The sequence below is a fragment of the Schistocerca serialis genome, chromosome 6 (assembly GCF_023864345.2).
Source record: "Schistocerca serialis cubense isolate TAMUIC-IGC-003099 chromosome 6, iqSchSeri2.2, whole genome shotgun sequence".
NCBI classification, from domain to species: Eukaryota; Metazoa; Arthropoda; class Insecta; order Orthoptera; family Acrididae; genus Schistocerca; species Schistocerca serialis.
In genome coordinates this window covers 408,891,365-408,904,507 of record NC_064643.1, presented here as the reverse complement: position 1 = coordinate 408,904,507, position 13,143 = coordinate 408,891,365, and the positions used below count along the sequence as shown (strand labels likewise).

The window sequence follows — 13,143 nt, the reverse complement described above, 5'->3', positions numbered from 1 at the left end:
GAGATGAATACACTAAGCAGATTCAGAAGGATGTAGGTTGCAGTAGGTACTGGGAGATGATGAAGCTTGCACAGGATAGAGTAGCATGGAGAGCTGCATCAAACCAGTCTCAGGACTGAAGACCACAACAACACACAACAACAAGATGTAATGATTCCATTAAAGGCACTTTGGTAAAAAGTGAGACCACATCAAGGCTGACTAATAAATCCGAGCTGCTAAGCTTAACTTCCTTCAAGCGACTGACAAAATCCTCGGAATTACGTATATGGTGGCAACACTTACCCACATACGGCTTTAGTAATGAGGCCAGATATTTTGCTGTAGAATAGGTCGCAGCACCAATATTACTCACTATTAATCGTAGTGGGGCACCATCCTTGTGTATCTTCGGAAGACTGTAGAGTCTTGGTGGTACTGCATTGTGTGGTCTCAATTTCTTGATAACTTCTTCAGGTAGAGAACAGTCGTTCAAAAGGGTAGTAGTTTTCCTTGATATTCGGCTTGTTGGGTCCTTTTCAATTCTACGGTACGTAGAATCATTTAGCTGACAATATATCTTCTCGTTGTAGGCTTCTCTTGTCAGAAGAACTGTGGCGTTACCCTTATCCGCAGGCAGTACGACTGTGCTAGTATCTTCTCTCAGGCTGCGGAGAGCAGCTCTTTCAGCTGGCGAGATGTTACTCCGTTGTGGCGCACATTTCAACAACGTTCGGCAAGATTCACTTCGAATTTCGTCTGCAGAATCCACAGGGAGACGTCTAATGGCTTCCTCAATGGAACTGATGAAATCCGTTAAAGGCAGTGAGGCAGGTGTAGGAGAGAAGTTTAAACCTTTCGCAAGCACTGACATCGTCGCATCGTCAAAAGATTTCTCCGTGAGGTTCACCACGGATCGTCCAGAGATAGCTTCTTGCGGTTTTCGTGTTACGAGTTGGCTAAACTTCGCACTTTGTCTGTTCGTACTGTCCCTGTGAGCCAAGTCTGCCTTGGTCCAGGATACGCCGTCAATCCTGGAAATTGGAATCCTGTTATTAAAATTATACAATCACAGCGGAATCGACAGTGTCGTTCGATACTCAATGACTAGATGAACCTTTATTTCCACCACTGAGGGCAGCACGTACAACTCGGCTATGCTGCGCATGTCAACACCTGACGCATGCGCTGTAGGATGCCAGTACATTTCACATGCGCGAGATTCGGCATAAATACCGCGACTGCACCTGGGCTCTTCAGTAGTTGTGTACTCACCTGATGATGGCCGGACGTCTCTGGGCCGAAATATCGTGGCAGAATGTTGACGGGATCCGGCTGCATACCCGGAAATTATTAGAAGAAGAAATACGCCGGGAAAATTTCAGAAGTCACAGGTTTATTGGAGTTAGAGGAGCAGATGTCACAGGATATCTATTTGGATGAGGCGGATAGGACATTGTCTACGAATAAAGGATGCGATAAGGTTATTGGTATGTTTAAAAAAAAAAACACCTGTTTTTCACTTCAGATGTGGCTACCATGAGTGACCAGGGAGAAAGGAAGAGATTGTTTGGCATGGGATAAATGATATAGCTGAAGACCACACCAGCGATAAAATTCCAAAAGCTGTGTGGTACCACACAGGGGTCAACAGTTGCAATGCTCTGTCTCTCAGCACAAAGATTATTGTATAGCACAGCAGCTTGTACTCCTGTGTGGTCAAGCATCAGACATGCCAGCAAGCTCAAAACTCAAGCTGATACAATGATGCATACAATCAGAGGCTAGCTAGAAATTATACCAAGCTAGCAACTTCTAACTCTAAGCCTTATCTCTCCATCCAAACTCTGAAGCCAGAGAAGTTTATTACATGATTGTTCGAGGAAATTGCAAACCCACGCAAATTGTAAATGGTTGCAAAAACGCACTTGACCTCTTAGCCACAAACAGTCCAGAGCTAATAGAGAGCATCATGACTGATACAGGGATTAGTGATCACAAGGTCGTTGTAGCTAGGCTCAATACCATTTCTTCCAAATCCACCAGAAACAAATGTGAAATAATTTTATTTAAAAAAGTGGATAAAGTGTCACTAGAAGCCTTCCTAAGAGACAATCTCCATTCCTTCCGAACTGACTATGCAAATGTAGACGAGATGTGGCTCAAATTCAAAGATATAGTAGCAACAGCAATTGAGAGATTCACACCCCATAAATTGGTAAGAGATGGAACTGATCCCCATGGTACACAAACCAGATCTGAACACTGTTGCAGAGGCAACGGAAAAAACATGCAAAGTTCAGAAGAACGCGAAATCCCGAAGATTGGCTAAAATTTACAGACGCGCGAAATCTGGCACGGACTTCAATGTGAGATGCCTTTAATAGGTTCCAGAACGAAACATTGTCTTGAAATTTGGTAGAAAATCTGAAGTAATTCTGGTTGTATGTAAAGCACACAAACAATAAGACACAGTCAATACCTTCGCTGCGCAGTGCCGATGGTACTGTTACCGACGACTGTGCCGCTAAAGCGGAGTTATTGAACACAGTTTTCCGAAATTCCTTCACCAGGGAAGATGAATGGAATATTCCAGAATTTGAAACATGAAAAGCTGCTAGCATGAGTTTCTTAGAAGTAGATACCTTAGGGGTTGCGAAGCAACTCAAATCACTTGATACGGGCAAGTCTTCAGGTCCAGATTGTATACCGATTAGGCTCCTTTCAGATTACACTGATACAATAGCTCCCTACTTGGAAATCATATACAACCGCTCACTCACTGATAGATCTGTACCTACAGATTGGAAAACTGCACAGGTTGCACCAGTGTTTAAGAAGGGTAGTAGGAGTAATCCATCGAACTACAGACCTATATCATTGACGTCGGTTTGCAGTAGGGTTTTGGAGCATATACTGTATTCAAACGTTATGAATCACCTCAAAGGAAATGATCTATTGATACATAATCAGCATGGTTTCAGAAAACATCGTTCTTGTGCAACGCAGCTAGCTCTTTATTCGCACGAAGTAATGGCCGCTATCGACAGGGAATCTCAAGTTGCTTCAGTATTTCTAGATTTCTGGAAAGCTTTTGACAACGTTCCTCACAAGTGACTTCTAATCAAGCTGCAGGCCTATGGGGTATCATCTCAGTTGTGCGACTGGATTCGTGATTTCCTGTCAGGAAGGTCGCAGTTCGTAGTAATAGACGGCAAATCATCAAGTAAAACTGAAGTGATATCAGGTGTTTCCCAGGGAAGTGTCCTGGGGCCTCTCTGTTCCTGATCTATATGAATGACCTGGGTGATAATCTGAGCAGTTCTCTTAGGTTGTTTGCAGATGATGCTGTAATTTACCATCTAGTAAGGTCATCCGAAGACCAGTATCAGTTGCAAAGCGATTTAGAAAAGATTGCTGTATGGTTTGGCAGGTGGCAGTTGACGCTAAATAATAAAAAGTGTGAGGTGATCCACATGAGTTCCAAAAGAAATCCATTGGAATTCGATTACTCGATAAATAGTACAATTCTCAAGGCTGTCAATTCAACTAAGTACCTGGGTGTAAAAATTACGAACAACTTCCGTTGGAAAGACCACATAGATAATATTGTGGGGAAGGCGAGCCAAAGGTTGCGTTTCATTTGCATGACACTTAGAAGATGCAACAAGTCCACTAAAGAGACAGCTTACACTACACTCATTCGTCCTCTGTTAGAATATTGCTGCGCGGTGTGGGATCCTTACCAGGTGGGATGGACGGTGGACATAGAAAGGATCCAAAAAAGGGCAGCTCTTTTTGTATTATCATGTAATAGGGAAGAGAGTGTGGCAGATATGACACGCGAGTTGGGATGGAAGTCATTAAAGCAAAGATGTTTTTCGTCGCGGTGAGATCTATTTACGAAATTTCAGTCACCAACTTTCTCTTCCGAATGCGAAAACATTTTTTTGAGCCCAATCTACATAGGTAGGAATGATCATCAAAATAAAATAAGAGAAATCAGAGAAATCAGAGCTCGAATAGAAAGGTTTAGGTGTTCGTTTTTCCCGCGCGCTGTTCGGGAGAGTGGAATGGTAGAGAGATAGTATGATTGTGGTTCGATGAACCTCTGCCAAGCACTTAAATGTGAATTGCAGAGTAATCATATAAATGTAAATCCTCCTGATTAAAGTTCAGATAATGACAATGTGAACTGCTACAGAGCTCTTTGATGAATGACTTGGAAAATGCCATAAATGGGTGCAAATGGATCCAGTAAATATCATCAGGAATATAGACAGAAAAATATCTGCACCATTAACCCAGCAGGGGTTTTAATTTCCCTCAGTGTATATGGAAGGGTAATATACTCTGGACAAACCAAAGAATATACAACAATTTTCTTTTCGAATGGAAAAATGTGCATGGCCCAGCTTGCATTTGCAGTGAGACAATCTAGGATAGCCAACCCATTATGCAGTAGCTCACCGACACGGACACTGCATGTGTTGACTAGAATGAGAAATTATATTTAATTTTAAAGGAGTGGTTCTCTGCCAATTGTTGTATTATGTCAGACATTTGCATTCTAAGTTTGGCCTATTTTCATTAATACCATTGTTTTCCATTTGTCACATAATATATAATAATATCAAACAATGGAAAGTCCAGGATAGAATAAAAGTGTTATGAAAATGATAGATTTCTAATCACCTGCCTGTGACAATACATTCTCTGTATAGTAATACTCTATGCTCCACCATATACAAAATAAATAACTGTTTAATATCACTACAGTATATGATAAGACACTGTCAATCTAAGAGTGCAAAGCAAAAATTCAGTATTGTGATCAAAGTAGGTTTCATAGGTTATCTATGAGCATTCATAATGCATTCTGGAACAAATGAAAAAACATCAGTAATCCAACTTCTAAATATAAGGAACTGGTCCAGAATAAAGTGAATTTTGTCACACCACATGGCAAGTATAAAATGAGATCTGAAAGACAGATTTTAAATAGGTATTATGTTAGACATACCCATGTCAAGTAATGTGGATTTATGAAAATCTTCCTTTACTTTTAGTGCCAGATCACTTATGTAGATAGTTCCTTTTTCAAAACAAATATGAGTGTCTGCAGAATCTTCAAATTTTAAACGGTGAATTTCACCATAAGCAGCATTTCGTATATGTGCTGTAAAGAAAATAAGGAATCATGAATACAAAAAAATGTGTCTTTAATAATAATGCAGGAGCATATCATTAAGTGAAGGACAGTCCTTTTTAATATTTTCATTCTGATATTCTATTAGAAATAATGAACACTGCTATTATTCACCATATTTAGCGACCACTTTAAAATGATCTGAATGAAATGATTATCACCAAAGGTTTTTACTGACAATCTGCTTTTAATAGACAGCAAAAATAGAGATATAGAACAAAGGTAAGAATAAGCTGTTGTAATGGACCACCCTCCTCTAACATTATATTTTCTTTTACAGAAATAACTGATACAATGTATGTATCAATTCTTGTATAGGTGAATATTATATCAGCTGTCTAACTGAATGAACTTCATGTGATTTTGCATACGATGTGTGATGTTTCAGGCTAAAATATGTAAAAAGAAATTAATTTGTTAGTGCTCTGTATGTACTGTTAAAATTACTCTTCTTTTAAAAATATTTGTAATTATGAGATTTCTGGCACATTTAAAATTCATATTATTAATTGCACAATCTAACGCTAAGTATTAAATCTATTTCTGGACTCATTATAAAAATGATGATAAAACTTGGTGATGATTCTTCCTTTGTCAAGAAAGTTTGTAAACTCTTTTGTTTTGTAAACTCTCTGGAACATTGTGAGTGCTGCAGAATGTTAGTAGTTGTGGGAATGTTGCTGATGAAAATGCAGGCATCTTTCTATTTCTGTTAACAATAATGTGAATTCACATTCTGAAGTGTAACTGTATAGTTGGTGTGATATAAAAGAATGGCATAAAATAATAAGATATTTATAGCAACAAGCAAATCTTCATCAGTTATTCAGTTCAACAAGAACTCACAACATTATAAAAATTACAGCCTCAAGAATGTACTCTAGATGCAAGACTTGGAGCCAACAACAATGACATGATGTAGATAAGTAAAGAGTTTTTTTTTTTTTTTGTTTTATATCTCATGCCTCTTGAAACTTTCAAAACTTTTGCAAATAACAGAAATATAATAATGATGTGTGGGAGGATAAGATTACTTTGTGTAGGATTGCAAAATTCCTATACCATGCCAGAAAAGTTACTGCTACACCATGCTATGTAATATCAAACAGTCTTCTTGGAGATCTTTAGTGATTAATCTTCAGGGACAGCTTTGTAATTTAACATAGAAGATAGAAGAATGAAGCTCGGGTCTAATTCAGTAAATAATTACAAAACAGAAATTACTAAAACACAGTGTTTAAAACCTCACAGATAGATGAAAATGAACAAAAACATAGTTTGCAAGTGTCACAAGAAAGATACTGAACATAATTTCCCTCCGGTTGGTTCTTCAGTGAAACAGAATGGAAGGAACAAATGGTTTTGGGCAGGGAGATGGGAAAGGAGGTCATGTTCAAGGTCTTCAAGCCTCTGTCTACACCTGCTTTGCATATGGTGGGCATCCCTCTGCAGACTTTTGCATAGATCATTTTTGGTTGGTTGGTTTGTGGGATTAAAGGGACCAGACTGCTACGGTCATCGGTCCCTTTTTACAAAAACTAAAAACACTCACAGAGAATAAAAAATGAACAACAGAAAAGACAGCAGACGACATAGGACAAGAAAGACACAGACACAAATCAGACAAAACGAATTAAAATTACACAGTGTGACGGTGTTTGGCCGAGCATAGAGAAAAAAAGGAAAAGCCAACCACCGAGAAATATATTAAAAACTCAGTCTAAAACCGTAGGGCAAAGGCCAGAATCAACACTAAATAAAGAGAAACACTTAGAGCAAATGATAAAAGCCCCCTGCCCAAATAAAACGCAAAACTAAACCTGCCAGAGCAGAGTCATCAGTTAAAAGGGCAGGGAGTGTATCAGGCAGCACAAACGTCTGCCTGAGCACAGCTAAAAGTGGACAGTCCAACAAAATGTGGACCACTGTCAATGCTGAGCTGCAGCGACAGAGAGGGGGGTCCTCACGGTGCAAAAAGTGGCCGTGCGTCATCTGTGTGTGCCCAATGCGCAGTCGGCAGAGGACGACAGACTCCTTGTGAGAGACTCGCAAGGAGGTGCGCCACACAGCAGTCGTCTCCTTGACAGCACAGAGTTTGTTAGGGGTGGTCAGACTGCGCCATTCAGCATCCCATAGCGTGAAAACTTTGTGGCATAAGACTGCTCACAAATCAGTCTCCGGGGGGCCAACGTCCAGAGATGGTTTACTGGTGGCCTCTTTTGCCAGTCAGTCAACATTTTCATTGCCGGGTATCCCAACATGGCCTGGGGTCCACATTAAGACCACAGATTGACTGCAATGGGCAAGAGTATGCAGGGACTCCTGGACAGCCATCAGGGAAACACTGGTTGATAGCTAGTAAACTGCTCAGGGAGTCGGTACAGATAACGAAGGACTCACCTGAGCAGGAGCGGATATACTCTAGGGCATGAAAGATTGGGACCAGCTCAGCAGTGAAAATGCTGCAGCCAGCCAGCAAGAATCATTGTTTGTAAATGGTCCCCTAGAGTTAGAGCATAACCAACACGACCAGCAACCATTGAACCGTCAGTGTAAAAAACGCCAGAGCCCTGATACGTGGCGAGGATGGAATAAAAGCGGCGGTGGAAGGCTGCCGGAGGGACTGAGTCCTTCGGGCTCTGTGTCAAGTTGAGCCGAAGGCAAGGGCGAGGAACACACCATGGGTGTGTATGCAGAGGGGCCCGGAAAGGAGGTGGAACAGGGAAAACCCCAAGCCCGGAGAGAAGCTCTCGGATCCGGACCACAATCGTACAACCTGATCGGGGCCGACGTTCTGGGAGTTGGAAGACTGACTGCGGGAATGGGAGACGATAATTTGGATGCCCGGGGAAGCTACAAACATGGGCAGCATAAGCGGCCAGCAAATGTTGGCGCCTTAATCGCAGTGGAGGGACACCTGCCTCCACAAGTATGCTGTCCACAGGGATTGTCTGAAAGGCACCAGTGGCAAGTCGTATTCTGGTGTGTAGGATTGGGTCCAGCACCCACAACACAGATGAGGATGCTGAGCCATAAGCCAGGCTCCCATAATCTAGACGAGACTGGATTAATGCCTGGTAGAGGCATAAGAGGGTAGATCGGTCGGTGCCCCAGCTGGTGTGGCTCAAGCATTGCAGAGAATTTAGATGCCACCAACACATCTGTTTAAGCTGCCGAATATGAGGCAGCCAAGTCAACCGGGCATCAAAAACCACACCCAAAAACCTATGTGACTCCACCACAGCAAGAAGTTCGCCATCAAGGTAAAGCCATGGCTCCGGATGAACAGTGCGTTACCGGCAGAAATGCATAACGCAGATCTTGGCAGCCATAAACTGAATGCCATGCACAACAGCCCAAGACTGCACCTTGTGGATAGCGCCCTGCAGCTGACGTTCAGCAGCTGCAATGCCATTAGAGCTATAGTAAAGGCAGAAGTCGTCAGCATACAAGGACGCTGAGACAGACATTCCCACCGCCACAGCGAGCCCGTTAATTGCTATTAAAAACAGGCACACACTTGAGACAGGCACACACTTGAGACAGGCACACACTTGAGACAGGCACACACTTGAGACAGGCACACACTTGAGACAGGCACACACTTGAGACAGGCACACACTTGAGACAGGCACACACTTGAGACAGGCACACACTTGAGACAGGCACACACTTGAGACAGGCACACACTTGAGACAGGCACACACTTGAGACAGGCACACACTTGAGACAGGCACACACTTGAGACAGGCACACACTTGAGACAGGCACACACTTGAGACAGGCACACACTTGAGACAGGCACACACTTGAGACAGGCACACACTTGAGACAGGCACACACTTGAGACAGGCACACACTTGAGACAGGCACACACTTGAGACAGGCACACACTTGAGACAGGCACACACTTGAGACAGGCACACACTTAAGACAGGCACACACTTAAGACAGGCACACACTTAAGACAGGCACACACTTAAGACAGATCCCTGTGGCAACCCGTTCTCCTGAACTTGGGAGGAACTATGAGAGGCCATGACTTGCACGCGGAAGGTACGATGCGCAAGAAAATTGTGAATGAAAAACGGCAGCAGACCCCGAAGACCCTAATCATGAAGTGTAGAGAGGATGTGATGGCGCCACATAGTATCATATGCCTTCCGCATGTCGCAAAAGACAGTGACCAGTGCTGATGGTGGGCAAAGGCTATACGGATGGCTGACTACAAGCTCACCAGATTGTCAGTGGCAGAGCGGCCTTTACGGAACCCACCCTGAGATGGAGCCAAGAGGCCTCTTGACTCGAGTATCTAACTCAATCGCTGGCTCACCATCCGTTTGAGCAACTTGCAAAGAAAGTTGGTGAGGCTAATGGGGCAGTAGCTGTCCACCTCCAAAGGTTTCTTGTCAGATTTCAAAATGGGGATAACAATGCTTTCCCACCATTGCGAAGGAAACTCACCGTCGACCCAGAGATGGTTGTAAAGGTCAAGGAGCTGTCGCTGGCAGTCCACTGAAAGGTGTTTCAGCATCTGACAGTGGATGCGATCTGGCCCAGGAGCAGTATCAGGGCAAGCTGCTAGGGCACTGTGAAATTCCCACTCACTGAATGGAACATTGTAGGATCAGGATGGTGGGTGAGAAATGAAAGGCTACGATGTTCCATCCACTCTTTAATGGAGTGGAAGGCCAGTGGGTAATTCGCAGAAGTGGAACTCAGAGCAAAATGCTCTGCCAAGCCGTTGGCAATGACGTCGGAGTCGGTACAAACTGCTCCATTCAGTGAGAGCGCAGGGACGCTGACAGGGGTCCGATAGCCATAGAGGCGTTGAATCTTGGCCCAGACCTGCGATGGAGTGACATGGAGGCCTATGGTGGACACATGGTGCTCCCAGCACTCCTGCTTGCATTGGCGGGTAAGGCGGCGGGCTCGCGCACACAGCCGTTTGAAGGCGATAAGGTGTTCTATGGAGGGATGTCACTTGTGACGCTGGAGTGCCCGCCGGCGATCTTTAATCGCTTCAGCGATCTCAGGCGACCACCAAGGCACAGTCCTCTGCTGATGGGACCCAGAAGAATGGGGAATGGCAGATTCTGCAGCGGTAACAATGCCGGTGGTGACCGAGTGAACCACCGCATCAATGCCGTCATTAGAGAGAGGTTCAATAGCGGCAGTGGAGGAGAAGAAGTCCCAGTCAGCCTTATTCATAGCCCACCTGCAAGAGCACCCAGAAGACTGACGCTGTGGCAGTGACAGAACAATCGGAAAGTGGTCACTGCTACACAGGTCGTCATGCACTCTCCATTGGACAGACGGTAAGAGGCTAGGGCTGCAGATCGAAAGGTCGACGGCGGAGTACGTGTCATGTGCCACACTGAAGAGTGCGCAGGCAACATCATTTAAAATCGAAAGATCGAGCTGTGCCAATAAATGCTCAATGGTGTCGCCTCAACCTGTCGCCACTGACCCACCCCACAGAGGGTTATGAGCATTGAAGTCGCCCAGTAACAATAAAGGTGGCGGCAATTGGGCTATCAGTGCAGCTAGGACATGCTGTGCGACATCACCATCCAGTGGAAGGTAAAGACTGCAGACGGTAACAACCTGTGGCAGCCACACCCGAACAGCGACAGCCTCTAAAGGTAGACAGACTCGCTGTGAAGAGAGTGAAGGACGTAGATGCAGATGCCACCAGACACCCTTTCATAAGCTGCCTGGTTCTTATAATAACTCCGATAGCCATGGAGGGTGTCGGTTCACATTGCTGGAAACCAAGTTTCCTGAAGAGCAATGCAGAAGAAAGGGTGAAGTCTGATAAGTTGTCGGAGCTCAGCTGGATGGTGGAAGAATCCGCTGCAGTTCCACTGGAGGATGATATTGTCGATGGCTGAGAAAGGCGTGAAGGGACTAGGGAGGCAGATTAGACCTCCTGGGCCCCTGCTGCTACTGAGTCACTACCTGTGGAACAGCTATCCAGAGAGTCTGAGGGACTGGCGAGATCCAGGTCCTCAGCGGACGCCAGAATCTCCACCTCATCTTCAGACGCAGAGTTGGAAGGTTGCGGTGCGACAGGTGTCACCAAAATGTCAGGATGCTTGGGATAATTTTTCTTTGACTGCTTTCTGCACTGTGCCTTTGGTGGGTCTGGCTGGGAGGGCCTCACTGGGTCAGTCTCAGGGACGGACAACAACTGGGGAGGCCCTACGAAGAGTGACTGATGGTTGCTTCAGAAATTTGCGGGTGTCTGCTTTGGCACTGGGCAAAGCCTGGGATGGGAGGGCCCCAAGGGACCCTTTCCTGGCAAGAGTAGCCAAAGAAGACTCACGCTTCTCTGGCTGGGAAGGGGGAACTAATGTCCCCGATGGTTGGGGTGGAGTTGTTCCTGAAGCAGGAACAACTGAGAGTGAAGTGCCCCCCCACAACCAAGGGGGCCGGTGAATTCTGACATAGCTGAGAGGCAACAGTACTTGACGACATGGGAGAGGATCATACCGGTGTTGCAGCAGCGGCATAAGTTGATGGCACTGGCACAGTATGTAGCCGCTCATATTTCCGCCTAGCCTCGGGGCAGGCCAGGCAGTCCAGGGTCTTTTATTCCATTATCTTCCTTTCTTTCTGGAATATCCTACAGTCCGGTGAGCAAGGGGGATGGTGTTCTCCGCAATTAACACAGATAGGAGGCAGGGCACATGGAGTATTGGGATGCGAAGGACATCCTCAATCTCAACACGTGATGCCGGAAGTACAGCGAGAGGACATGTGCCCAAACTTCCAGCATTTAAAACACCGCATTGGAGGAGGGATATATGGCTTCACATCACAACAGTAAACCATCACCTTAACCTTTTCGGGTACGACATCACCCTCGAAGGCCAAGATGAAGGAACCGGTGGCTACCTGATTATCCCTCGGACCCCCGATGGATGCGCCGGATGAAGTGAACACCTCGTCGCTCTAGGTTGGCGTGTAGTTCATTGTCGGACTGCAGAAGAAGATCCCTGTGGAAGATAAAAACCTGGACCATGTTGAGACTCTAATGGGGCATGATGCTAACTGAAACATCCCCCAACTTGTCACAAGTGAGCAACCTCCATGACTGGGCAGAGGATGCTGTTTTGTTGAGTACTGACCCAGAGCGCATTTTGGACAAGCCCTCCACCTCCCCGAACTTGTCCTCTAAATGTTCCACAAAAAGCTGAGGCTCGGTTGGCATAAAAGATTCTCCAACAACCCGCGTACAGACAAGGTATCGGGGTGAAATATCTCCACTGCTGTCTTTAGCCATGCGTTCCTCCCATGGAGTGACCAGGGAGGAAAATGATCTCAGATCATATTTCTTGCCATTTAGGTTAGACCTCAATCACTTAGAGACTGCTGGTGGAGGCCCACCAGCGAGAGATGATGTACCACGCTTCATTGCGCTGATGCCACCCGCTCTGACCAGGGGCTCTCCCCATGGGCGCCACCCAGATGCAGCAAAGACCACCTGGCAGGATGGCCTTTGCCGGGAGTCCTGATGCCCCAGAGGGATAGGCATCTACTCCTCGGCATACGTGGGGAGATAGCAGCTCAGGCATCAGCAGTGCGATCCCTGTGTAGTCAGGGGGCTACCACCAAGAGGGTACATGACGACCCCACCACAACGGACTGGCTACTGTGCTGGATGTTGGGTGTCGAAATATCCATGTACATCACAAGGGCAAAGATGGAAGTGCACAATGGAGGGAATGTATGCTACCCGGAACACACTGCAGGGGATGTAGCCGGAAGCTCAATGTAAGTACAACTCCATGACAATATCGGGTGTGCCAGATCTTAGGGCAAGATGGATTTAAGATGCACCACGTAAGGCGTCCTTCCCCAAATGGTACGCACTAACGGAAAATTTGGAAAGGTAGTGGTCAAACCCCATAGGGGACCATCACAAAGGCCGAAACAGTTTGAGACTCCTT

General features: G+C 45.4%; 1 protein-coding gene across 1 annotated transcript in view; it reads right to left on the bottom strand.

The window, feature by feature from the left end:
- The window catches only part of LOC126484229 (anillin-like), a 107,036-nt gene that overhangs the window by 48,651 nt on the left and 45,242 nt on the right, over positions 1-13,143 (bottom strand). The window contains exon 6 of the mRNA XM_050107644.1: positions 5,003-5,158. Within this exon, the coding sequence (XP_049963601.1) occupies positions 5,003-5,158 (156 nt within the window). The remainder of the gene's footprint in view (positions 1-5,002; positions 5,159-13,143) is intronic.